Genomic DNA, 26,671 nt, shown 5'->3' with positions numbered 1-26,671 from the left:
TCGGGGATAGCACACGCAACACCGTCAACCAGGAAGTGCCGGATTGGTTTTATCCCGGTCAAGACTCGGGGTGATGAACCATCGCACCGGCCGCACTGTTTGCTCAAGGAATGTGCGCCCGGATTAGTTGCACCCAGGTGGTGACAAACGGTTCGGGAATGTGTGGTTCAAGTAACCTGCCAGCGGAAGCAAACAAATCCCCGAAAGAACACCTCGGAGGGCAGTATATGCAGTGCGTCTGAGCGCATGGATATGGGTGAGAGCGAGAACGCGATCGAACAACAACACTCGGGGCTGCGCATGGTGCTGTGATCAGTACGATTGCCAATCTTTGATAAGATTTTTATGGCCACCTCGCAAGACTCCAAATATAGCACCAACGCATGGCGGGTAGGACAGGCCGGTGTGAGGTGTACATTTCATTCATGGGACTGCCCAAAACGAATGGCTACATTTTTTATTTTGTTTTGGTTTTGCTAAGGGGATTTTTTCTATTTTATTGATGTTTAGTCAGCTTTTTTTACACTTTGGGTTATTTCTATACGCTGTTGCGGGATGGAGTTGAAGTTTATTGCACACTTTTATCAGAAGGTTTGTTTGGTTAAATCGCTTCCATTGCGACTAGCAGCATTAGAGAGACGCCATTTGGGCAGGTGATAATTGGTGTTCCGTAATAAAACAGAAACCTAAAAAAAACCGAAATGCTAAATGTTATCGTCAAAACTTGTTTGATGGGAAATGATAGTCGGTTTGTGTTTTGTGCCATTTCTTGTTACGGCATGTTAACATATTATGTCAGTAAAGATTAAGCTTTCTTCACCTCGTTCCACAGTATCAGCACGTCGTCGTCGTATCCTAATATCTGCACCGTCACGATGCATTATTACCGGATCATCTGTTCTAATGCCTATTTTTGACGCCTTCGTACTAGCGCCATAATCAGAACTGCATACAGCGTTTACAGCAAACGATTTCACAGAAATCTGTGCAGTTATTTGCATACCCCGCCGACACTAATTATCAACTTCAGCTGCATCAAACGTCAAGCTGCAGGATGTATGGTGGGAATGGTATTTCGAAACCGTGTGCCATTCACGAACGTCCGCGCCAGTCGTTAATCGACCAATTCAATAAGCACGTTTTGTTTCGCCTGCGTACGTTAAATGTCAATCCGAGCGACCGTTCGACGGGTCAGGTTCTGCTCGTAAAATAATGCCCTCCCGACATACTACTAACGCACACACAGTATTCTGCATCGGTTCGTTTGGGGTTGACAGTTTTGAGCTGTTTACTACCTGTCATCGCTAATACATTCAGGCACGTTGTTCATTATTAGTTTTATTCGCGTTTTGTGTAATAGAAGTCTAGTACTTTATCCTACAAAATAAAATCCTGGTCTTTTAACATTAAAGTACAGGCTGTTCCCCGAGATACGCTATTATAGCGGACCGCTATGAGCCGGGAAAAATCCTCGTAAGTATAATTTCGGTTTATGCTTCAAAGTCACAGAGTCGACTTCCTTCTCTGCACTTAATCTATTCAGCGAATCAGGTGATTTTTAGAAATATTACATTAAAATGAGTTAGAAAGAAATGTTTTATATGACCCAGAATAGTATTTTTGACCAATTTTTCACCTTTTTACTTAGATTTTGTGTTATAAAGTAGCTCAGCTGTCAAATTTCCAAAAACCGCGTATCTCCGAATCCGCGTATAGGAGGAACCGCGGATCTCGGGGACTGCCTGTATATGTAAGATACTAATGCTAAAATGCTAAATATGTTGACCGTTTTATGGAAGTCATAATTCCATAATTCCATGGTCCATTCCGCAATACATATAGCACAAGCAATTACTTGTCTATACTAAATTGGTTGAAGGCCTAGTAGAGAACGTAGAACTTGATAGTTTTATTAGATATCAGGTATTTTAATCGGATGAAGACAACGTAGCTGTAGTACTTCTAACTAGTAATGCTTACGCTGGTTCGATGCAATTCTATTGAACTTAAGGTCAGTACATGACATCCAACATACAGAAATGAGCTCAATAATAGAACGAACGTGCGTGGAGTAGATAGCTCTAAAGAGTAATTAGAGATGTTAGTAATTATAGTAATATTATAGCAATAGTTCAGAATTTATATTAGTATTAAAGAAAGATTAAGATAAGGGTAGCTCTAATTATCAGTCGTTAATAGCCGATCTATAAAAAGAGGTGTCCAAATATCAACATGTACATTCAGACACTAAAATCTTTGGAATTCCCAACAATTCCATCAAGCGTATCGTAGCTAAGAGTTCTTGAGAGTTTGGTTTCATTGATATAAGAATTCAATCTCTCGAATGCCATTATCGGGAGTTAGCTAATAATTGTCCGGTATTTTGAAAGAAGTTATTCAACGCACTTTGCCATCCTGTCACAGTCTCTTCAACGACTTCAGGTTGGCATGTTGTATGTTTCTAGCCAAGGAATGGTATTGAAGAATATACTAAGATACTTAAGTTTGGATAAGGGCTATTGGTGATTTATAAAGCCAAGCATTACTATGCAAAGTGTTCATATCCATCGAATTTCTTGTTTCCCGAACGACTTCCCAGCAAAGGAAAAATAATTATTTTATTGGAAAGTAAAGGTTGCACGACATCCTTAGTACCTGTTTGTATGATTCCTCCCACCAAAAAGCTTTCCCTTAACGTACCACCTCCAAACCTTTCGAACTGTAAGGACGGTGAGTCACAAGCTCCCAACAGTGTCTTCAATTATAAGTAAGAAATGGCCACAGCAAGACACAAAGCAAAAAAAGGAAGCTTTTCATCAGCGACCGCGGGTTTTCAATGTGAGTAAGGTGGAAAGGAATTCTTACGCGTTTGTGCGTTGCTTTATGTAGCGGTGCTTCTTTGAGCAAATATTTGCTTTACAAAATCAAATCGTCAAACAGCGCGCGGCTCAAATGGGCTGGCGGGTAACTCGGACCCATGGACCACTCGTACGCACCCGGTGTGTTGTCCCCTCGCTTCGAACAGCCGATCGGTCGATTGTCCGGAGGCGTGCGGGAGTGGTTTTGGCGGGTGTCGTCGTAAGCCCTTTTTCCCCTTTTTGGCTCCGTTGTTTTGAACGATCGTGTGCAGTGCAGCGTCCCCGCGTGTCTATTATTGTTTTGTCCCTTTTTATTAAACACCAAACGGCCGACCGGGACGCCCAAAACGCTCCCCCCATCCCATCCCGCCAGCCCGTTGAGAGCGTTGCCGTCACTTTTATCCAAACCGCCGCCGCAGCACGGCCGTACTGTTTCCGTGTGTTTCTGTTTCATCACGACCATTGCACACCGAACGTGGCGCGAATGTGCACCACGCGGTGGGAAGTTCTATTGGTTCGATAAACTCCGTACTGGGGTGTGGTATGGTATGGCCCCCAAACAGCGACCCCCCAAGCCTCCCCACCACCTTATCCGGCACACACATTTGTTTGCTCTGTTTGGTCTGCTTAAATCAAGCCGGCCCATTCCAGCGACGGGGTCGCCAACTCTCCTCGGCCCCGAAAAAAAAACCAGACCTCATCCGCGTTCCTCGCGTTGCTTAAGCCCTTTAGTGCGTTGAAGACCCCCTTCGCCCCCAAAACCGGGGATGTGAGGATGCATGATCGGTACTGTGGGAAAATGACGCTCACTATTGCGCACGAGTGCACACGCAAACACTTACGCGCAGCGTATGTACTCAGCCTTTTTCGTGCCTCGGAAGTTTCCCGCTTATTTCTTCACGGTGAACCCCGCTAGAAAGGGGTTATTACAACTATTACGTATCAAACATGCGCTGAAGAGTAAAAGTATTTAAGCACTGATATACATACACATCAACTGTCACAAATAGTTCATCTAATGCTTAGGAAAAAATTCTAAAATAAAATATTTTTCAACAAAACAGTTAAATTACTCTTCAATTAATAGCAGTCAACCGGCACAATATCAAGGTCATCGGCCAGTAATCACAGCAGCGCGATAAGAGCTCATGCAAATATTTAAATCCATTCCACGCGCCCAACGAACGCGTGATGAATGAGCGACTTATGAATGAATTTCATCAACATGAATGAATGACAGGCGCAATGGGAATGATAAAGACTCGGACTACAATGGACGAAAGATTAAAAAAACACAGAACATAACAAGATTCACAATAAGATTCTGCTTACCTGCCACGCTCTCTCCTGCTTTAATTGTGGAAGAAAAATAAGTCTTCCGCTCTTTCCGAAACCGAAAATCAAAGCAAGATCTTCTGCTTGATCGACAGGGACGATCAAGGACGTCTTAGCTTATCTGGTAGTAGTAGTTCGCCTCTTTTCTTATTTAGAGCTATAAATCCCCAAAGATGAATGAACTTTTCTTTTGAGCTCTGAAATGATAAGCATAGAATAAGAATTAGTATTTAGAATAAGAGAAATTTAATTGTGTTGTTAAACCCTGATTGATGAAATAGAAAATTAAATGCAAAATGGAAAATGAAGTGAAAGTTGAATAAACAACTTTCTAAAGCAAAACAAAAAACATTCAATCTACGCTTGTGGTTTAACGATTTAATTTGACAAATAAAAGTGATGGATTCGCAATTCGAAACAAATGAAGGAAAGTAAGGGGAAGGAGCATTTTATATCTTACAATAAGGTGTACCTTGCATGATTAGGCCGCCTGCCGGTGATAAAAGTGAATTGTGTTTATGAGCGAGTGCTGTTAAATGGAAAGTCCCTGTGTGCCCGTGGTCGAGAATGGGAGGTTCATCAAATAGTCAATTCCTTTCCAATTTTCCCCTTTCGAACGGAAAATCTCACTACTTTTCAGGGCAGCCAAAACCAAAACCTGTCCATTTCTTCAATTTAGCGAAAGATTGACAAAACCGTGGCACAAACGCAAAAGAAAACTCAACAAAAAAAAAATCACCCAAAACCAAAGCAATCATCAGCAGTGGCGTTTCGACTTCGTCGGCATTTTAGAAAACCCGATTGGCATTTTGGAGCATTTCCTCCATTTTTCCCATTTCAACACCCGCTCCATCCAACCGATTCCGCCAGCCGACAGCCGGGCTGTAAAAATGTAAAATGTCAAACGGCCCAAGGGCGTTACTGGCAAATGGCACTTCAATTTCCAGCACACACACACACACACGCCTGGACGGACGCCCCCACAATCCGCGGCCCGGGCGAAAGGGCTCTACTGCGGGCTTTCTACTTGTCACGTCGGTCGACACACACACACGGCTTTCGGCTTCATTCGCCGTCCATCGCCGGCTCCCGGCACACTATACGTCCTTTCCGTTCGGGGTGCCATCTACCGCCCCCCTGTCCCTGTTTTCCGTCTGCGCCAAACGATGATGATATGTATATATCATCCTTCCGTCTCGATCACACTCATTAACCATTTATCTCGTTATCTGATTGAGTGATGTTTGCCTTGGCCGTTACCAACATGCATTTCTCATATATTTTCTCATTGCTTTTCGTCAATTTCATCAACTTTTGTCAACTTTTCTCCGTTTGTCTTCTGTGTGACGACTTCGGGGCGCAACGCACGCTTGGGAGCGCTTTGGTTGGAGTGGGTTTGGTTTTGGCTGTGTTGTGTGCTCGGAAATATGTATATTTTACTTCGTTTTTTTTTTTGTGTTTTGTCTTCACTTTTTAGCCCAAACCCGCTTTTCGCTTCTCCAACCCAACGCGGTTTGGGGCTAACGCTTCATTACTGTGCCTGTGTTTTGCCGCTGGAAGATTGTTTTTGCCTTTCCCGCTCGCACGCTTGGTGGTACTGCTTTTCCATCACACATTTTCCTTTCCCTTTGTTGTGCCGTTGAGGACGTATGTTTCATGAATAATGCAAACTATTTTTTTTTTTTGTTATCGGGGTGGCCCTTTATTGTAATGTACGCGCGCGGCGGGTCCCTATCGCGTAGTCGCGTTGTCGTTTTGTTTTGTTTTTTTTTTTGTTTTTGTCATGCTTCCTCCTCCTTCTCTCTGTTGTCCCATCCTCTTGTTGTTTTGTCTTTGAGGCTGAGAGTGTCGTCTCTTGAGTCCGCGCCCTGCGATGCGAGCGTTTTTCCTCTTCGCTTTCTTATCGCTTACAATCACAGACACACACACGCTCACTTTCCTTTCCCTTGCCATTTCCCTGGGCTAATCGATCCTTCCCGGTTAGCACCCAAACGTTGCGTTTGTTGTACATTGCTTCATTTCGTTTCGCTCGTTCGCGATCGCGTTTGAGACAAACGGCTCTTTTCTACACGATTTATTGCACACATTCTGTGGAACAGTTTATACAACTAGTTTAGTTTTAGTTCGCAATATTTAATTTCCCGTTCACAATTTCGACAATATCGTCTTTTTTCAGGTCTGAACAAAAAATAAAATGCAACCTTTTGTGATGCAGATAATTGTATTTACAAAAATTGAAATAACATATTTTCCTATCTCTCGTTTTTCTGACAGTAAGAGTTAACATTTTGACCTACGTTGGGTAACACCTTCGCTCGCTTCATCATTTGCAGCGTCGCAACCCCTGTCGTCTACATACTGATCACATGCTGATCACATGCTGATCACATGCTTTCCGGTAAGTTTAATGAAAATTAAATTTAAACTTGCAGCAAAATTACAATGACCAATTTTTAAGACAAAAATAAAGATTTTAATTAAGAAAAACTAACAGCTTCGTACGATACGACAGGAAAAATATGTAGAACATTAAGTAGAGTTCAGAATTTCAAATCATGATAGAAATCAGATGGGACGGTTTTTAAACTATAATGATTAAATTTGTGTTTCAAGATAGTCACCTGTAAACCGTGAGTTCCTCCTTTGACAATGCTGAGACACTCCTTCTTCCATCCACACGTGCTGAATTTAAATGTAAACTATTTTGTGAAACATAAAATCAAACAAATTTAATAGGAAAAAAGGCCCACTGTTGTCGCACTGTAGCTCCGAATAGTAGAGTTACAAAATTGGCACACACTGTACCATGCGCCCACAATGAAGTTAAGAATGAACGATCGAGATTCGTGGGGCAGCGTAATACAATCGTTAGCAAAACAACAACCGATCGGGAAAGGAATGTGACACTGGTAGGTTCGACATTCTTGGCGTACAACAACGGCACAACGATAGTGCCAATCATCGTGGAAATTATGCGACAACACGGACGATCATTCTCTTCTGCAACGCGCAAGTGTGCACGCGCGCGCGAATCATCATCATTTTGTGGGTGGATTGAAGCTCCAGAGCCAAAAGCAGCACCGATATTCACACTTTTCTTTTAGTTTTCTTTCGTGCTTCTTCACCTGCTTCCCAGTGTTAAGAAAGTATTGTCATGTTGTGTGTGTTTTTGCGTTTTTTTTTGCTTCTTTACTTTGTTTCTCCACGTCATTGATCATATTAATTTTAAGTTTATGTAACCCAGCGGAAACCGAAATGAAAATTGTCTGCACTCTTAATGCAAAACATTCTAGAGCTCATTCAAACCTTATGTGTTTTACTTTTTCGTGTGCTGCCGGATGCCGATGAGCTGGCGTTCGGAAGTTATGTTCCCGGGAACGGACAACGCGTCTGATCGCGGGATCATATCTTTCCCCATGGTCCGGTGAACGCTGCGAATTTCGGTGGTAATTATCATCGTACCTATACTGTGCCCTATCGTACGGCCGTGGGCCGTGCTGCTGCCTAGCTTCAACATAATCTCTCCTCGGTCCGAAATTGTGCTGCTGATGCGTCCTATCCTGTCGCCAGTTTATCCTTTCTTGCGCCCTCACCGCTCTGCCTTGCACCTCGCAGGAAGGTGATCTTTTTTTAAGTCGCCAAGATTGAATATCGTGTCGCCGCGGTACCACACCGTGCCCTCTCGGCCCACCGGCGTTCCTCCTCGGTACCATACTGCGCAAACTTTGCAGATAGTTTGGCCGTTCCATGTTGTGGCCACGGTAGTCGTTGAACAAGTTTATCGCATCCATCGGATTATAGCCCAGTTCCAGGATCATATACGCACAAACTAAATAGCCGGTACGATTCAGGCCGTGGGTACAGTGCACACCTATCAGCTTCCCTGCAGGAATGGAGAACATTACAACACCGGTGAACATATCCAGATCGACGATCGACTTACCATTGCTGTTGGGATCATTCAAAAAGCCATTCACTACATCATTGAACCTGATCGAGAGCATAAGAAAAACGGACAACCGAGATTAAGTTTTACTTTTTGCCGAAAAATGGCGATGCTTCAACCGCCGACAGTATTACCGTTTGACTATGCGTTCACTAGGTGTCTGCTTTCCAGGCACGGCTACTTTTACGTGATCGACACCCCGCGAGGTGAAATCGTGAGGATCGTAGTAACGATTTGTGTTGGTAAGATCAATAATCAACCCGAACGGGAACAGTTTCACGGCGTCCTCGGGTGTAAATCGCATGCCTGACGGAACAGCAGTACGTCGCTGGAAAAATTAAATTAGTTCGAATTGAAATCAACACTACTATACGCACAACCGATTATGCTAGAGAAGTGTTATACTGCGTAACTGTTTAGGGCATGTGTTCTTAGCGGATCTACAATAAGACTCGGTTTTATCCTACAGAGCAAATGATCGTAAGCTAAGTTATTCTGTAAGCTAAGGTATTCTGCTGTACTAAAATGGTTGGAGAGTACTGCCTTAGAGGACCTGAGCGGAATGGTAATTGGGAACATTTTTCCCAGGAAGGAAGGGGAGGGGGGGGGAGGGCTTACAATCTCAAAAACAGCGTAGCAATGAAAGAAAAATGAGCTATCTATCGTCTAGCTTCCAAAGATTCCAGGCCCAAAAGCACGGCATTTGGAATCATAATCAGGTAAGGCCAAAGGAAAGTGCGTCAGAGAATTTACAGAACGCACAACGCGAAGGTCCTTGATTAGATTAACTCGAGACTATTGGGTATTGACGATGGAGTAGGAGTAAAAACATAGAATTACGGGACTGGGTAAACGAAATAAAATTGCATTTCTCAGGAAACAGTGTTAGGTAAATGGAATACACCAAGAAGTAGGAAAATTTAATTAAAGTTAATTAATAAGTTATTAATGTAATGGAAAGAAGTCCCAGATAAAGACTTTTTTCGAATGGATGATGGAAAAGATGGGAAAAGATATTAAAATGAACTAGATTGTATTTTATTCCTTAAAAAATTTACAACCTCACAAAACTATGTCTATTCCTTGAGGTGCCCCCATTGAATGCAGCATGTAGCCGGGAAGCTAGCATTAGTGGTGTGGTGGTGATTGGTGTGGTGGATCTTCCAGAACGAGTACCGCCCGAATTCCAAAGCACGAGAATATCTCTTAAATCAAATCTTCAGCCATTGACTTGAAGCCAGACAAAATTCGTCAGAAATTTCTCGATTTTATGGGTTTTTGTGTCACCGACTTGAAGAACCGTCGAGCAGAAACTCGTGGCCAATTTGCCAATCCCTCTCCCGTGTAAGTTTTCACGATCCTACGGTCCGGAGTAGTGAGAGTAGTGAATCTCTATTGCAAAGATTCGTGATCCTCTGAGAGTCATGAATCATGAATTCATAAATCCTCTGAGAGTCATGAATCATCCCAGATTTATGGCCTCCTCTTACAAGCTTGTCCTTTACACAACCCGTCACCCACCCTTCCTGTCACCAGTTTCCAAAAATAGGTCCCAACTACCATTCCACTCTAGGCCTCAACGGTACATGATCCTCTACTGCTCCAAGGATTCATGATATTTTGAGAAACGATTCCTGATTTGAATGATTCCTCACTAAAGATTCATTAAGCAGAACACTATTCCGTGGCCTCCACAGTCGCTTCAAACAGTCCGATGGAAGGAACCAGATATTCGCTCAAAGGACTTTCTCTTCTTCAGAAGTCCCAGAATGTTATGGGATGTTTCCGCGATCGTGTACATGGTCGACACGTAGTGGACCACGACGAACCACCTTTTTTATTCTCGAATTTTCTCTTATTTTTCTACGCTTGAGGATAAGAAAAGCTTGAGCTTCATAATTTTTCGGAAGTTCTCTCACATTCTGATGGAACTCTCGATCAGTATTCGAAACAATCATTGCCTTTCAATAAAAACAAACGAAATCTCGATCCACAGAAGTTGAACGGAACTTTTGGATAAGAAACGCTTGAGCATAATCATTTCTCATCTCACATTATAATATCATAGCGTGTAATTAATCGATTAAATGATCAATTTTTAATATTATAAGGCAAGATTGTATGCTAACCGCTAGCAACTAACAAATGGACAACAAATACAGCGCCAAGATATACGATCAGGTTGATGATCATCATTGCTCTGCTTTAATTGCTTGTCTTAAGTAAACATTTTGCAATACCCCCCACTCGTAATTTAGCGTTCCGCATCTCCCATCCACGTTGCTCCCTTTCCCCCCAGTTCCGGTTCATTAAGGCACCGCCGCAGAAACCGATCGTCTCAAGCACGCACGAGATCGATCTAATCAAACTAATCACCAGTGTAAACTTCATTTACCCGTCGCCGTATGATTGGTTTCGGAGCAAAACCTCATCAAGCCCCGCCTAATCGTTCCTTTTACGCGTACAGCAGGCGGGGGGGGGGGGGAGTGGGTTTTGTGTGCATCATACCCACATTGTACGGGTTCGTCACAAACCCGGGTGGATTTAAGTTCCGGAAGAAAAAAGGACCCCAAAAGGAATGTGTCGCTGCTGTCGCACGAATCGTGGCTACTGAGCGCTCCCAAGATCCTTGCCCGTTTACCCAGACACGCACAAAAGGGGATTGGGGTTTGGGGTTTGGGGGGTTGACGGTGTGACGAATCGATCGATTTGGCGATCGGGCAACAACGCCGGTGGTCTACTTTCAATTATACGTGCCCACACCAAGAAGTGGCAAGCGAGAGGACAGAAGGCAAAAAATATTAATTATCAATAATAATACATTAAACCGTACGAACCGGGCTCGTATCAAGATCGTATTCGCTTCTTCTCCCTGCTGCTGCTGCTGGCTGCTGCTGGCTGCCAGTGATGTGATCAGTTTAGCCAATGTTTGCTCTACCGCACATGTGTGCATCACAAGAGGTGTCCCGGTGTGAGGGCGCGCGCGCGATCACGTCCATATTACCTCGTTCTCTCGTTCTCTGCTTTTCAAGAGTGTTTTTTTTTTGTATTCGTTTTTTTTTAATTAAAACATCGACTTCAATCGTGTTGAAGCTTTCTTCCCGACACACGGGACTGTCAAACGACAAACAACAGGGTGGGGGGAGGAAGAGAAGGCGAGGATAAATGTCGTCAGGTTCGGGATAGCGTGGATAGTATAGCCGCGGCATATCAAGATGTTCCCCGCTTGATGATCATCGTGATCGTGACTGCCGGTAACTGCGATGTTTTCTGCAGATGAGATGATGATGATGATGATGATGTGAGGGAGAGGGAGAGAAAGAGACATTTTGTCCACTTTCACTATGTTGAACGCGCGCGCGCACCAGACTCAACACCCCGAATCTGACTCTCCATCTGCGGCCGGGGAGTTCAGGTTTGGAATGTGCAAAAAAAGAAAACATGAACGATGGGCAATTGGTGGCAGGGACGGCTACCAGCCGGGTGTCGATGAATTGCTTCGAAATCGAATCATGCAGGGGGACGCCACTACAGCAACAGCAGGAGTGTTCCCAGCCACACGGGACGCGGCGAACTGTGTCCATCCAAGGCGAAGAATGTTTGTTATATTACATTTTACATAATAATAGCTTTGCCGCATCGCAGCTACTCCGTGGGTGCCAAATATGAGGAAATGGGATTTCCAGCACCACCCCCGGCCGCGTGCCTCCTTCCTCCCCGCTTATCGGCCACACTCCACGGCCATCGGATCGTCTCGGCAGCATCTCGCGCTATCAAAATATAATCGCATCGCACTCTTCGCTGTGGTCTAAAGAAGCAAAAGATCACCATCACCTATGCCCATCGCTTTCATTCGTTCGTAACAGCGCGAATACTAATGGCAACCCTCCTTCCCTCTTCCTTTATGCACCCATCTCCCGGTTCTAGCTTGTTGTTGGTCCACCCTGTTGCGGTGGTCCTGGCGAGACGCGCACGCGGATCCGTTATCGATCCGTTTACATCGGTTCCTCCCTCGGTGTGTGATGCTGACGATTGCGACCACCGTGTGGCCATGGTCATACACAATAATGCGTGCGGGGCTGATTGTCCGCAACGGCACGACGACATCACGACATCCTCATCGCGCATCGATCCGGATCGATGATCACCAAAGCGTCGATCGTCGCCCGATATCATGGTGCCTCCTCCTCCTCGTTTTCTATAGGGTTTTATTATTGTTATTACCACTGCACTGCTGCTGCTGCTACCACCCCGAAAAATCATCCCGTCACAAGGCGTGGCGGTGTTGACCGGCAAACACACACACACACACGCGATATGTGATCGCGCCATTCCTATGGCGCGCGAGGCGGAAAAGATAAATTGCACAATTAAGACATTCTTCCGCTTGATCCGCATCCTGGCGATGAAGGATGGTGGTGTTAAACTTTGTAATAATCCAAAACACGCACACAGTACGTAGAAGCAGCAGCAGCAGCAGCGGCAAGACAAAAAACAACAATGGAAGGACATTCGGGTGGTGCAGAGAACGCTCCACGAGATCGAAAGATCGGCTGCCCTTTTACGCGCAGCAACGGTAGCTTGCGAGGGCCTGGGAGTTTTGCAACGGGGCCTGATGAAATTGCTGTTTGTTTAACGGCACGAAAGAGAGAGAGAGCGGTGGAAAGTACCGCGGGTCGATCACGGTTAATGTGTCCGATATGTAATTTACACGCGGGAAATAACTACAATTTTCATTCAAAGCTTCACTTTTATCAAGGTTATGTTATTTTCCCCCGCCCCATTCGATGCGCGGGGTAGTTCAAGATGTGAGGGAATATGTTTCCCTTGTTGTTTACATTAAACCGTAATTAGACCGAATAAGGGCAAAAACTGTCCAAACACGATGGTGGTCATTGGTGAGGTATAGAAAGAAAAAACTTTCATCACAATTAATGGAGAGATTGCTCATGAGCTCTTAATAAAATAGGTTTTTATTAAGGCGTTTTATTGAAATTAAGCAACATTTTGATGGCCATCAAAAAGCGATCAGCGATCATACGTCTTATTGTCTTATGTTGGGTAAGTGGATCGAGGAGCAAAATTTATCTCTTCCCCCCATTCTGTGCCATCCAAAATCAATTTTATATGAGTCAACCACAATTCGGAGATTACGATTTTAAGATGATCACAGCGCAGAGTAAGAATTCGATATCTTATAAAAAATGCACATCAACAATATATGGTTCCGCAAACGGTAGCACAACTATAATCAAAAAGACACAAACAGGGTATTTCCGTGGATTGGGTACATTTGATCCCTTTGCTAATCGTCAGTCGGTCAACAAAGTTACGCCGCAAGCATAAACAGAAGGCATCCACCAAGAGGCATCATCACATCGGCAAACTCTTCCATGGCATCTTATTCTCATCGACCACCTAGCCTCCCTTCCCACAACATTACAGTGCCAGCGCCTGACATACAATGCTGCCCGTCACAGGGCTCGAATTTTACGACGGCATCTTTTGCATAGGAATGATGAATCATCGTCGGCGCGAAACGGAATTAACACATGCGGAATCGTGTGCATTGCTCGTGCCCGTTTCTGGACCGCGCACCGTACCGGGGCGAAGAGATGCGTGATGTGTCACGCATGCACCGTAGACACATAAATAAACCCACTAACCAGCGCGCAGGGCACGTCCAAATGTGCGCACCGTAACGCGGCGAGACCATCCAAAAAGGGGGACAGATTTAAGGTACACACCGCGCCGTCTGACGCGTGTGATCGGCGACATCATCGAAACGTATGGTACAACCGGTCCGGCAAAACAACATCGGAAACGACTATCTCCCATGATCTGACCGTCTGCAAGGCGATGCATCATCGCGTGCCGTATTGCCGTGCAATATGGCAATATCAGCGCATTGTGTTCGTGCCATTCTGTTGGCGCCTTTCTTCTTAGGTGTTTGTGTAACCGTAATCAGGTTAAAAGAGCGGTAATTTCAGCAACATTTCTAGCGGTAGATTCTTTCTCCTAGGTACATTAATTGTACTTGAGAACCGTGCACAACTAGAACACATAGCTTCGGATTATCAATCTTGTCATTTAAATCGAAGGAACGCTTTACAAGCGCTGCATGCAATTGTGTTAATCCTACAGTTATCAATCCCGGTTTCTTATCACCACTGGGCAAGCAGGCATTTTTCCCAGAAATTAGTCAAAATAATGCAAAGCTACTTACGCTCGACAGTGGCACCTTCAGGGCAACGAACTTATTTATGAGGGTCCTGCCGTAGCAGCTGTAGGCAAGCCACCTGTAACGGAGATACATCAGTCTAGTAGAAATTCGTTTGCCATCGTCATTTATAAGCCCAAATTGACTAAAATATGTAGAAAACATTACCGATCCGGTATAGATCCACGCATTTTTACAAAGCTTTTCACTGTTTGGCAACAACACGCGTACGTCGAACTGACGGCAGCAATACAGAATGACATTTCAACAGCATGTGCTGTTTTACTATAAAATCGAGGGTTGTGCCATAAAATATGTTCTTATGGTAGAGCCAAGGTTCGCATATAATTCGAGCCTGTATGAAAATTCCTTTCGAGAGTTCGCATTCTGTAAATACGAAAATTTGTTCGATATTTTTAATATAATCAACTATGTATGCTTATTTCCCAGAACTAACTTCTTCAGCATCCCATGCAAGCATTTTTCTTGATCCCCGCCTGTTCAGATCCAAAGTTTGACAGTTCTCTCAGCAGTGAAAAGCCGGGAAAATATTTTGATTTGGTCGCATCGAAAAAAAACCACGAGGCTTTCCGGCGTACATTTCCTGCAGCACCGACCTGGGTTTTGTGTTTTATACAGTGGTGTAGACCAGTTGTGAAAATGGCACAGAATTCGGATGCCGTGAAGCAGGCGATGTTTGAGGAGCTGGAGAAGATATTACACCCCGATTCGGAACAGCGCAAATCAGCGGAAGCGCGGCTGGCGCAGCTCAAGTTTACCGAATGTAAGTAGGTTCGCGCAAGGGTAGAACTGGACGGTTTAATGATAGCACCACGGAACATTCACAGGGTATGGAGTGATTTTGGCCGAATTTACTGTCGAACAGCAGATACACATTGGTTTACGCCAGTTGGCTTCGGTGATGCTGAAACAGTACGTCAACGATTGCTGGGCCGATGGAAATGAAGAAGACGCTGTTGGTGATCAATCTAATGTAGATGGCGGTGCGGCCAGTACTACTCCAGCACTGCTAGCGAATGATGAAGCAAAGCGCAGGATAAAACAGATCCTACCGGAGGGTCTGTACGATCAAAACAGCAAGGTAAGGTCATAACATTCATACCGGTTCTTTTGTTTCAAGAATAGAGTTCATCACCTGTATTGCTGTCCTAGATTCGATCGGTCGTAGCTTACTGCATAGCCAACATTGCACTGTACGATTGGCCAGGAGATTGGCAGGAATTGTTCGACGTCATTGTCAAGTGCTTGAGCGGCACGGAGAACTCCGTCGATGGAGCGATGAAAGTGTTGGCCGAATTTACACTCGAGCTGGACCGGCAGGTCGGAGAAGTGGCTCCGTTGATCCTTTCGGAAGTGTATCGGATTTTTACCGCCGCCAACCAGTACAACGTTACGGCGCGCAAGTATGCGGTAGAGATACTCTACTCGCTGTTACGGAGCATCAACACAAACATTGAAACGCGCCAGGAAAAGTCCGCCATCCTGAACCCGGTACTGCCTAACTTTATGCAGCGTCTAATTGAAGGTTTAACGGCACCGAACGGTCCCCACAGCAGCTTTCCGCTGAAGACGCAAATAATAAAAAGTAAGCCTATCGCCACTAATTACCGCCTTGCCGCCATAATCAATCATTCTGTTTATTTGCAGTTCTGAAGTACATGATTTCCGACATGTCCAAGTTCGTGCAACCGTACGTGGGTACGATCTTGCCGACGATCTGGCAACTGCTAACGCAACTAGCCGACTTTTACGTGAAAGTCGTCGTGAACGAAATCGAGGCGGCACCCTTTAACGGTACCGAACAGGATGAGGACGTGGTGGATGATTTTGTGCAGATGATATTGCAAATTTTCGAGTTTGTGCACACGATCATCGAGATGAAAAAGTACAAGACAGCGATCATGAATGTGCTGACCGATCTCGTGTACATTACCGTGCTGTACATGCAGATCACGGAGGAACAGGCCCGCCAGTGGCTGGAAGATCCGGAAAAGTTTGTCGACGATGAGGATGAGCAAGGGGTTGAGTTTACGATACGCGTGACGGCACATGACGTACTGTTGATAGTGGGACGAGAGTATGAAAAACAGCTGCTGCCTTGCTTCACCGAAGCGCTCGGAAAGCACAGTGCAGTCGCGGAGGTGGATCGCAATGCGGGCAACCCACACTGGTGGAAGATACACGAATCGTCCATGCTGGCGGTCGGTTCCTTCAAGGACATGATTGTGGAAAACCCGGCCAGCTTCGATATGGGACAGTATTTGGCACTGATCAAGATGCTGATGGAGAGTCAAGCATCGCCATTTCTTCTAGGCCGCTGTCTGTGGCTGTTGAGCCGGTTTTGCGAATGTGACATTCTACGGCAACCGTTCATGGAGCAGATTGTCAACGTGGCGGTCGACAGTCTGTCGGTGGATAAACCGATTGTGCTGAGAATCATGGCCGCACGGTAAGAGCGAGCAGAAAACAGCATTTTCAGTACAGACAAAAGTAATGTTATTTTCCTTCTCTTGTTTTTCCATGTAGAGCGATTTATGGATTCTGCAATAACCTTAAGGACAACAAGGACGAACGTCACGTGCTGATTCAGTCGAAGATGGAACATTTCTTCGATGGATTGGTTGGATTGTTTGAACAATCGCAAAACACAGTGCTTGGTTTGCTGTTGGAAGCACTAAGTGCGATCATTTCGGTGGGTAAACATTTGAAATTTCCTTATAGTCGAAAGCTGTGCATTATAATGAATAATTGTTTCAAAACCAGTTCGATGCCAACGTGACGGCCACCCTGTGCCCGAAGATAATCAACGTCACGATGGGCGTGTTTCTGAAATATCACGACGACCGTTTCCTGCTAGAGATGGTGCAGGATGTGTTCAAGATCCTTTCGCAGAACCCGTTCTGTTTGCTACCGCTCCAGGATCGCATCATCCCGACGATCGTAAACATCTTCAACCACGACCAGGCAGCACCAGACAGGCAAACACTTTCACCCGAAATAGCGCTCGATGTGTTGCAAACGCTGGTGAAGAATTCCCAGGCACCGCTGAGCGATGCCATGATCGAAAGCGCCTTCCCGTCCGCTGTCCATTGCATCCTGCGTGCCGAAGATCACTCGGTCATGCAGGCGGGCGGTGAGTGTTTGCGATCGTTCTTGAACATATCACCGGAGCAGATCTGTCGCTACAAGAATGGGGAGGGTTTGAACTATGTACTGCAGGTCACTACCATGCTGCTCAATCCGATGAACACGGAATCGACCGCATCGTTTATTGGGCGGCTGGTTATTACCATCATCACGAAGGTGGGAAACCTGCTGGGCGATTCCGTCGATCTGTTGCTGAAGGCGGTGCTGAGCAAGATGCAGCTGGTGAAAAGTCTCAACGTTATCATGAGCCTTGTCACCATTTTCGCCCATTTGATTCTGCTCCAGCTCGATGCCGTGATGAACTTTCTCAGTACGGTGCCGGGACCTACGGGTGAAACGGCTATGAGCTTCGTGCTGGTAAATTGGCTCAGCAGGCAACACCTGTTTTATGGACAGTACGAACGGAAGGTAACCACACTGGCGCTGTGCAAGCTGTTCGAACACGGTGTCACCACGATGGACGATCGGTTGAACAATGTCGTGATCAAGGAGGTGTTACCGGTGGACTCTGTCAATTCCCGTCGTACACGATCGAACACCACCAAAACCATGTGGGTCGATACGCCGGTGTTGGTAAAAATATTCAAGCTGTTGCTTCACGAGCTGGGCAGTTTGCACGAGGCTAAGCAAGCGTACACCAAGAACCTGGACAGCGAGGACGACGAAAACAGTTCGAGCGATGACGAGACGACGGACGTCAGCGTCGATGGTGCTGGCAAGATTTCATTCCATACGCTACTAACGCATATGGACGAAGGTAATAGCAAAAATCTGCTTATGAATTCACCTAATCTTCCCTGATTTCTAATGTTTTCCCCTTTCTTTGTGGGTGATTTAGGCGAGGACGATGAGGAGGAGGACGAAGATGATCGGCAACTGATGGCAGAACTGATGCAGGATCCAATCTTCCAGTGCGATACGATGGAGTATTTGAACAAGTTTTTGAACAGCTTCACCCAGCATGATAATTTCGTTGCGTTCTTGGGGAAAATCGACGAGGCGGAAAAAAGAATACTGGAAACGGTTCACATCCCGTCAATGTAACGAACGTTATCGTCATTTATTCATCGTTTGCAGCGGGGATCTCATGTTCCCTGCACAGCGTCATTGTTTAATTTTGCGCATTATATATCAACCCCTTTAATTGTTATTTTATGTGATTCTATTTCGAAAATATACACTAATTGCATAGCGATTAGCGAAGTGCATAATGGGTGAATAAAACCTCCACAAAGAGCTATAACTCAATTACGATGTACTTTGCTCACATAATTCTTGGTATTTTTGTTGTCCTTTGACTCGACATCGTACCTAACCAGCTATGGTTGCATTACAACTCTTTACGACAACTATCAACGCCATCGCACATTGAGTGAGTTATTATACTCGCGAGTGAAACACCGCAGCATTAACTCATGAGCTAAATAACTCAGTCAAGAGTTGCTTATCGATTGAGTTGCTACTCTCATCGCTACTAACTCGTGAGACGGCACATACAGTAAAATCACTAGATAACGTACACAGAAGTGTAGGAATTCTTTTCATACGTTAACAAACGCAATCATTCACGATCAATGGGAGTGAGTTCCTTTGAAGACTTAATTCTTTCTTATAAACCACTCACTCAGATGCAATTCATCTTAGTGATTGATGGCTGTTAATCGTTTAATAAGGATGCTACGCTCGGATCGCGCTTAAAAGGCAATGAAAATTTTCGGAATACGTGGACCATATTCAAGACAAAAAAAACTGCAAGCAAAAATGTTATCTTTCGTCCCAAAACTCCATTTGGTTGTATTTTTTGTTTGTTTTGACTTCAATACGAGTTTTGTCGGTTGGTTGTTTAAGGATAATTTCTATAGTATTATTGTATGGAACACTCTCTCTCATTTTCCCTCTCCGTCGCCCCCCTCACTTCCATTGATTTTTATATTTCCCATTTCCGTAGTGTCTATCCTGTTTCCCTGCTACCAAGTGGAGAAGAGCGCCATTTTGATCCTTTACTCCTACACCCTTCTTTCCTATTAACTGTGTGTCCCTAAGTGTATGTGTGTGTATGCTGTCCGAGAGCCGGCGGTTCTCGCAACTCCAGCGACCGTACCTAATTCTAGCTGATGACGCTGCTTGAAGAGGTGGCGAATGAAAACAAAACACGCTCTACACGGCACGCAATTTATCCCAATTACATTCCATATACGACACTGTGAACGCGCAACATATGGGCGGGTTTGGGCAGGGTGGTAGGTTGCAGCTACACGGGCGGGGGGTATGCGTGACGTTCCGAAGCAGGTTCAGAATTTAAGAATCCGTCAGCCCCGGGATGCTTTCGTCGTCCGAATCACCCTCCGGCTCATCGCTTAAATCGTCGAAGGATAGTTCATTCTTGTTTTCGGACGATCTCATCCGCAGCAAGTCTTCCAGATCGGGAACGTTATTTCCTGTAAATAGCGCGGAACACTCTCTCTATCTTAGTGAATATGTTGGGGCTTGTTGTGCATGTTTCGGTGCTTACCCTCTTCGTCATTGGAACCTTCGTCCTCCCATCGGTTAAAGTCCACCTTCAGCCAGTGTGGTTTGGTCTTGTCTTTCAACAGCCGTGGCCAGTAAGGTGTCTGAGAATCCGCTTTGGCAATGACAAATTCGATGCAACGTTTGATATTCTTCGTTGCAACCTTTTCCGGATTGATTTTTTCGTAAAATTCAACATTTAATTCATATTTTTTCCCTTCCGGTTTTCCGACTCCGCTAAACACCAACGATTCATCGGTGAATCTGTAACGGAGAAGCAAACACAAAAACAACACATTAAACAGGGACACCTATCAGACGACACCGGGACGCACATTCATGCGCCGCGACGGTACGAACTAGGGGCGCACTATTTTTGTACACCGCCGGTTCGCATTTCTCGAACAAACGCTGGTTACTATAGCTACACAACTTACTTGATCTCCGGCTCGGTGCATTCTACGTTTAACGTTAGATATATGACATCGCTTCTTTGAGCCCAGACGGCGGGTGGTGGCACACTGCTGCCCGTGTGGAGAAGGGGAGACATGGTAAAAGAAATAGAACCACGGTCGTGCGGTTCGAAGAAAATATGCAAAACCGATTAGATTTTTAAACTGTTCCTTCAAACACTCGGTGCGTACGGAATTGGGAAAGAGGCACAAGTTTTTGCCAATTGTGTGTGCGTGTGTTTGTGTATGGCGCTGCATGTTTATGTCTTTCTTCTCTGCCCAGTGCCACCGGTTCAGCATGCCGCAAATCGGACGCGCGGGGTCTCAACCTTTACCCGCCACAACCTTTCGCTACAATACCCCCGTGCTGTTCCCGTTCCCCTAACCCAGCCAGAACAACGGAAGGCGTATTCGAACTGGGCACAATCGATAAAAATGGACGCCGGGTCAAACGGGAAGGGGTCATGGCGTGGAGAATGACGGCACAGAATACACTAGAGCAGGAACTCACACACATCCGCACATACGCAAACACACATTACAACGGGGTGGCGCATATCCTAGCGATGGGAGCAACCTCGTTGTTTTATCGCGTCCGCGAACCACTTTAAAGCCACACCAAAGAGAACCAACACAGTACTTACGCTGTTTCCGAAGTCATATTAACGTCCTTTGTCATTAACCGGTACGCTTTTTGCTTGAAAGTCTGAAAGGCGTGCAAAACGGGACTTCCGCTCGTGCCGAACCTTGCGTTAGAACGTTTTTCTTTTTCGCCGAAAGACTGTCGAGTTCTCCGCTCTTCACCGCTTCGCTGCTAAAGAAATCTTCAATCAAACCAACTCCAACACGTGCGTTTTTCAGTACGTAATCCGGTCGTGCAACTTTTATGCCTGTTTGTGGTCTTTCCGATGGGATGTGTTCTCACCGCGGCTAGAAAGGAAACTGAGAACAGACATCCGTCCGGAAATGGTCAACCGTTAACTTGTGGTTGGTTTATACCACATGGATTCAATACGCACTGTCCGTTTAAACTTGTAATTTTACTGAGAATAAAACGATGAGAGTCGTATCTGGAAAAGGAATTAGTCTGATAATTTTCTGCAAATGATGCCGATAAAGATTAAATGACCTATTAACCGACTAGAGGGGCGGCTCAGTGGTGTATTTGGCAGCGGCGTCGGTCTTCATACGGCAGAACCGGTCCAATATCCCATCCGGACCAATCTTTCGTACGCAGGACTTGACTATCCAGCATCGGGTAATAAAGTCAAAGAAAGCTAGAAATCGTAGGTCTAGACCCATTTAGGTTTTCGAGCCAGTAGAGAAGGATCAATGACCGGAAGGAAGGATATGTTTTAAGAAATTTGCTTTCAATTTTATGACTTACTAATCATTATTCAAACATACTTTCCAAACGGCTTTGGAGTTTGGACACAATTAGAAGTTGATATGTTTTGGCTTTCATAGAATTTAATGCAAAAACTTTTGCAAAGGTTTCCATGCGGCACAAATTCGTCCTTTACCCTTTGGATTACTTTACTTTGGACACCCTAACAACGGTTGAAACGTTAATGTTGGACGAATCTTATTAAGATTCATGAATCCAGTATGAATCTTTCAATCTAAATGAATGACTCTGAATCTGCATTTCAAAGAATAACGAATATTTGATGATTCCTTCGACGAGACTTCTCAAAGATTCAAAAAGAATGACTCCTGACGACAGATTCATATTCATACTCTGCTCAAAAGATTCATTAATTTCTTTGTCTCAACTTCAAATAGTGTTGTAACGTTTGTGTAGATTTCAATGCTTCTCCAAAGCAAAACCAAAGATAAGCTACGCAAAACACACAAGACACCCCCAAAAAAAACCACAACTGGTTCACCGCAATGATGACGACGTTGATAATCGCGAAGATAGTTGCGCGCCTGTCTTATTAGCAGGCGCCCCATCGCAGACTGTGCGCGTGGTGTGGTTAATTTTTCCCTTGTTTCTTTTCAAATCGTATTCTTCCTCAAAATTGCCATATAAACACACTGAATGCTCTGTCATCGAACACCGTTCCTGGGGCATTTTGCTCGGCAGTACACTCGCTCACTAACGGCAAGAACGATGTCAACAAATAATAAGTTTGACCTTCCTGCGCGATACCAGGGTGCGACCAAGAGTGTGTGGTAAGTTTTGGCAAACAGGGAAATGGTTCCAGTTCCGGTGGACGTCAACAGGTTGTCTGGATCGGGAGTTACCTCATCGGGTATTTTTCCAGGGTGGAATATATTCAGCTAGCGCTGCAATACAAACCGCTTAATCTTGGCCAAGGATTCCCGGACTATCATGCACCCAAGTATGCGCTGGATGCGTTGGCCGCCGCTGCCAACAGTCCCGATCCGTTGGCGAACCAGTATACGCGTGGATTCGGTCATCCGCGACTCGTGCAGGCACTGAGCCGGATGTATTCGGGTTTGGTTGGTCGCACCATTAATCCGCTCAGCGAGATACTGGTGACGGTTGGCGCGTACGAAGCACTGTACACAACGATTCAAGGTCATGTGGATGAAGGGGACGAAGTCATCATAATTGAACCTTTCTTCGATTGTTACGAACCGATGGTAAAAGCTGCTGGCGGTGTGGCTCGTTTCATTCCTTTGGTACCGGTAAGAAATATGCAACGAGGTGGCCGGAAATTTGATATTATTTCAAGGAAATTTGTTTTTTTTCTCAATTTCGCAAGACTCAAACCGGTCGGACAATATCTTCGGACGACTGGAAGCTGGATCCGATCGAGCTGGCTAAACTATTCAATGAGAAAACGAAAATGATCATTATCAATACGCCCCACAACCCGTTGGGAAAGGTCATGAGTCGGCAGGAGCTGGAAATGGTTGCGGATTTGTGCAAGAAGTGGAACGTCCTTTGCGTGTCGGACGAGGTGTACGAACACATGGTGTACGCACCGTACCAGCACGTGCGTATCTGCACCCTGCCGGATATGTGGGAACGCACGATCACGATCGGTTCGGCGGGAAAAACATTCTCGCTGACCGGCTGGAAGATCGGTTGGGCTTACGGGCCCGAAGCATTGATGCGGAATTTGCAGATGGTGCACCAGAACTGTGTGTATACGTGCGCGACACCGATCCAGGAAGCGATCGCGGTAGGCTTCGAAAAGGAGCTTGATCAGCTGACGAGTCCGGAGTGCTACTTTAACAGCATCTCGACTGAGCTCGTCACGAAGCGAGATTATATGGCACGTTTCCTCGAAGACATTGGTATGCATCCAACGATACCGCAGGGCGGCTACTTTATGGTGGCCGATTGGTCTCAGCTCGCCGATAAGGTTGATTTGTCCCAGGAAACCGATCGGTATCGCGATTATCGCTTCACCAAGTGGATGACCAAAGCGGTCGGTCTGCAGGGCATTCCGCCGTCCGCGTTCTACAGCGATGAACACAAACCGCTAGGGGAAAACTTCGTGAGGTATTGCTTCTTCAAGCGGGATGATACACTGGAACGTGCCGCAAACATTCTGACCGAATGGAAGGGCAAAACCAAGTCCAACTAAAACTGTAGTAAACAAAAACAAAAAAAAAGCGGTTGTAATTGAAAATCATTGCCGTTTTGAATAATAACAATAAACCACAGACACAGGGTTGGTATTCCAATTATGTAACAGCTGGCTGTGTATTTATTTATTATTGACAAAACGACCACGACTAAGCCCACCCACCCCGGTCGAGACGGTAAGGGCAACGCACCACACACTCAGGCATGAGGAAATTAAACGAAGATTTAGTGCATGTCGTACACTGATTTCAATGCCAACTCCGGCTGATCGTAGCCCAGCTCCTCTGGGGTGTCGATGCCGAGTTCCGTCAGGGTCGGGCGGATTTCCTGCAGCAGATAGGGGTAGATTTCGTTCGTCTTGTCACCGCACTTGTCCTTCACACCCTCCAAAAAGCGGACGGCCAGCGCGTAGTCGTTCAGACGACGGCACGCCTTAAGCGCGGACACGATGATTTTCGGTTCTGGTACCAAATCCATGCCGAGCAGATCGTTCATCGCCTTCCGTGCCTCCCAGCCATCGATTTCCGGCCGGTTGAAGTATGCCTCGTAGCGGCTATCGAACTCCTCGTCCGTCTCGGTGCTGTGCGAGTGACGCACAACCATCGCACCGACCATCGATTGGCTGTTCTTCAGCCCAGCGGCACTGCGAAGTCCGCCCAACACACGACCAGCCGCAAAACGGAGCATTTCTGTTATGGTGCGAAAAAGAGGAATGAATCAAACGGCAAGGTCCGGTGGCACAATTAACTCACTCGATATTAGTTCACCGGAACACGGGAAAACTTGCACCGATAAGTGTTAAGTAATCGAAAGCAAGGCAAAATTTGCACCCTCTTTTCTAGATCACAAGCTTTTGACAGCTGACATTTTGTTGTCATGCAAAAAAGCCCTTCTCTTTGACGGAGAGGAAAGGGCCTTTTCGTCAAATTGTATCAACCTTGCGCAACAGCTGATGAACGAAAAAGAATATTTGAGGAATGTTTTTCTTCGAATTCTTCATCCATAAACACGGCAAGTGCACGACTTTTTAGGATCTTTTACTCTTTATTCATTATACCAATCCAGGAAAAGCAACGTAAATGACATCACAATAAAAAAGAATAGTACCCAAACCCGCAAACCAGCATTACGCTGGATTGCTTGCTTTATCTGTTCGTTGGCATCCTTCATGTTTTCCGTCGTTCCTATAACATTCGTAGCAATACGATCGATATCGGTATTCTGCAGAGTTACCTACGAGTAAAAACAGAAAACAGATGAGTAAGAAACGCTCCTTTAACAACTCCCTCCTGGGCATCTTACCTTCTCGGTGAAGATATCTTGCAGCTGTGTTATGTCGGCCACATTGCGCTGGATTTGTTCTACTTCTTCCGATAACCCTTTCAGCTCATTGTAGAGTTGAATATTTTCCGACTCGAACATCTGTATATCTTCCGGGCTGAGGTCATTGTTGTCGTAGTCCTCGTACGTGCTGCTATCTTCCAACTCTTCGACCGTTTGGGTGATGGATTTGTCTGCACTGCGAGAATTGTCCAAATTTTCCACACGACCCGTACTGGATAAAAGCGGTTCCTTTTCCTGCGGAACAGTCTCCAGTGGTCTTGAGTACGGGTCAGTTTTCATTTTAGGCTGCAGCTTAATGTACTGTAGCGTTTCCATCTGACGCTTGTGACGAAACTGTTTCTGCTCTTGTGCGATCTTGCGTATTCCATTCGCGTACTCATACAAACTATCTATCACGAGATTTAAAAATTCCTTCACCTGCTTGTCCGTCTGAAGTACGGAACATTCGTGCTTTAACCCGGCTATCAATGTCGCCGCATCCGCTAGTGTCTTTTCTGTTTCCCGATCAATTAGGTCGCGTTCTTCGTTCGTCATTTGGGGTGCGGAGTTTTTCAGATGCTCCGCCAGTTGCATGTAGGACACCCGATTCTCCAGCAGAAAATTTCTCAGCAACGTAACTTGCTGCTTCAACGTTTTGGCTTTGCCCCATACCTCGGACTGGGTGGCTTTCTTTTTCTGCAGTATTCTATTCTTGTCCAGCTGCGGGATACTGTGAGGTGGCAGTTTTAGCCGTACCGTTTTCACGGAGGCTTTAAAAAGGGACGTGATGTCCATGTTTTCGCACTGCAACTGAACCAAAACATCCCCGCTGTCACGATATTGTTTACGTGTGCCGGCGAAGAAATGGACCACGTTTATAGGGCCTTCAGCTGCGATTCAAGTTGGATAATCAAAGTCGACCAAGGATTCGAAATGTTGGAGGCTTTCCTTTCAGCGCTGGTTGGGGTTAAAAATAAATTCACACATGCTAATCAAACTATTTTTTCCGATGGTCTCAGTAAGCCTTCTTGCTAGTAATTCATGGGTAAAAATGTCGTGCCAATTGCTCTAACTAGTCACGTTTCTAGAGCTCTTTTCGTTGTTAGATTTTGGGGACATTAATTCTCGATATGAGGATTTCTGTTTACTGGAATTCCTGCATCCAATGGGGGTTGTTTTGTCGTTGGCCAATGCTACCAATCCTGTAACCAATGTAGAGCAACTAAGAACAAATGTTTCGCCCATCGAGAAGATGAGAACTGAAGGATATTTGGGCCCTACAACTCCCTACAA

The 26,671-nt window shown here is 45.4% G+C and overlaps 6 protein-coding genes across 7 annotated transcripts; 2 read left to right on the top strand and 4 right to left on the bottom strand.

Annotated features, from left to right (window-relative positions):
* Positions 1 to 6,732: 6,732 nt before the first annotated feature.
* Positions 6,733 to 14,588, bottom strand: LOC128296878 (RNA/RNP complex-1-interacting phosphatase homolog). Its single transcript, XM_053032394.1, has 5 exons — positions 14,528 to 14,588; positions 14,366 to 14,438; positions 8,274 to 8,467; positions 8,137 to 8,183; positions 6,733 to 8,076 (listed from the first exon to the last, which is right to left on the bottom strand). Exons 1-5 carry the CDS (start codon positions 14,548 to 14,550, stop codon positions 7,490 to 7,492), a joined length of 924 nt encoding a protein of 307 aa, XP_052888354.1. The 5' UTR covers positions 14,551 to 14,588; the 3' UTR covers positions 6,733 to 7,489.
* Positions 14,589 to 14,917: 329 nt separating this feature from the next.
* On the top strand, positions 14,918 to 18,573 carry LOC128310295 (importin-9). Its single transcript, XM_053046900.1, has 7 exons — positions 14,918 to 15,143; positions 15,208 to 15,461; positions 15,533 to 15,965; positions 16,028 to 16,829; positions 16,907 to 17,072; positions 17,144 to 18,284; positions 18,366 to 18,573. Exons 1-7 carry the CDS (start codon positions 15,020 to 15,022, stop codon positions 18,569 to 18,571), a joined length of 3,126 nt encoding a protein of 1,041 aa, XP_052902860.1. The 5' UTR covers positions 14,918 to 15,019; the 3' UTR covers positions 18,572 to 18,573.
* A 718-nt stretch (positions 18,574 to 19,291) lies between these two features.
* On the bottom strand, positions 19,292 to 21,394 carry LOC128310505 (uncharacterized protein CG16817). Of its 2 annotated transcripts, none has more exons than XM_053047157.1 (4): positions 21,132 to 21,394; positions 20,473 to 20,559; positions 20,040 to 20,299; positions 19,292 to 19,965 (listed from the first exon to the last, which is right to left on the bottom strand). In XM_053047157.1, exons 1-4 carry the CDS (start codon positions 21,164 to 21,166, stop codon positions 19,826 to 19,828), a joined length of 522 nt encoding a protein of 173 aa, XP_052903117.1. In that variant the 5' UTR covers positions 21,167 to 21,394; the 3' UTR covers positions 19,292 to 19,825. The 2 variants fall into 2 exon arrangements, with proteins under 2 accessions (XP_052903117.1, XP_052903118.1); XM_053047158.1 differs by having other exon boundaries at positions 20,473 to 20,556; positions 21,132 to 21,391.
* Positions 21,395 to 22,440: 1,046 nt separating this feature from the next.
* Positions 22,441 to 24,085, top strand: LOC128299644 (kynurenine aminotransferase). The gene is made up of 3 exons (XM_053035661.1): positions 22,441 to 22,665; positions 22,758 to 23,145; positions 23,223 to 24,085. Exons 1-3 carry the CDS (start codon positions 22,532 to 22,534, stop codon positions 24,051 to 24,053), a joined length of 1,353 nt encoding a protein of 450 aa, XP_052891621.1. The 5' UTR covers positions 22,441 to 22,531; the 3' UTR covers positions 24,054 to 24,085.
* A 62-nt stretch (positions 24,086 to 24,147) lies between these two features.
* On the bottom strand, positions 24,148 to 24,898 carry LOC128299645 (cytochrome c oxidase subunit 5A, mitochondrial). The gene is made up of 2 exons (XM_053035662.1): positions 24,808 to 24,898; positions 24,148 to 24,744 (listed from the first exon to the last, which is right to left on the bottom strand). Exon 2 carries the CDS (start codon positions 24,740 to 24,742, stop codon positions 24,281 to 24,283), a length of 462 nt encoding a protein of 153 aa, XP_052891622.1. The 5' UTR covers positions 24,743 to 24,744; positions 24,808 to 24,898; the 3' UTR covers positions 24,148 to 24,280.
* Positions 24,899 to 25,091: 193 nt separating this feature from the next.
* Positions 25,092 to 26,173, bottom strand: LOC128297680 (syntaxin-18). Its single transcript, XM_053033366.1, has 2 exons — positions 25,358 to 26,173; positions 25,092 to 25,288 (listed from the first exon to the last, which is right to left on the bottom strand). Exons 1-2 carry the CDS (start codon positions 26,171 to 26,173, stop codon positions 25,100 to 25,102), a joined length of 1,005 nt encoding a protein of 334 aa, XP_052889326.1. The 3' UTR covers positions 25,092 to 25,099.
* Positions 26,174 to 26,671: the final 498 nt, after the last annotated feature.

This window comes from Anopheles moucheti, chromosome 2, assembly GCF_943734755.1.
Source record: "Anopheles moucheti chromosome 2, idAnoMoucSN_F20_07, whole genome shotgun sequence".
In the NCBI taxonomy this organism is placed as follows: Eukaryota; Metazoa; Arthropoda; class Insecta; order Diptera; family Culicidae; genus Anopheles; species Anopheles moucheti.
Note: the sequence above shows the minus strand (reverse complement) of the source record. Positions and strands in the feature narration are given on the sequence as shown.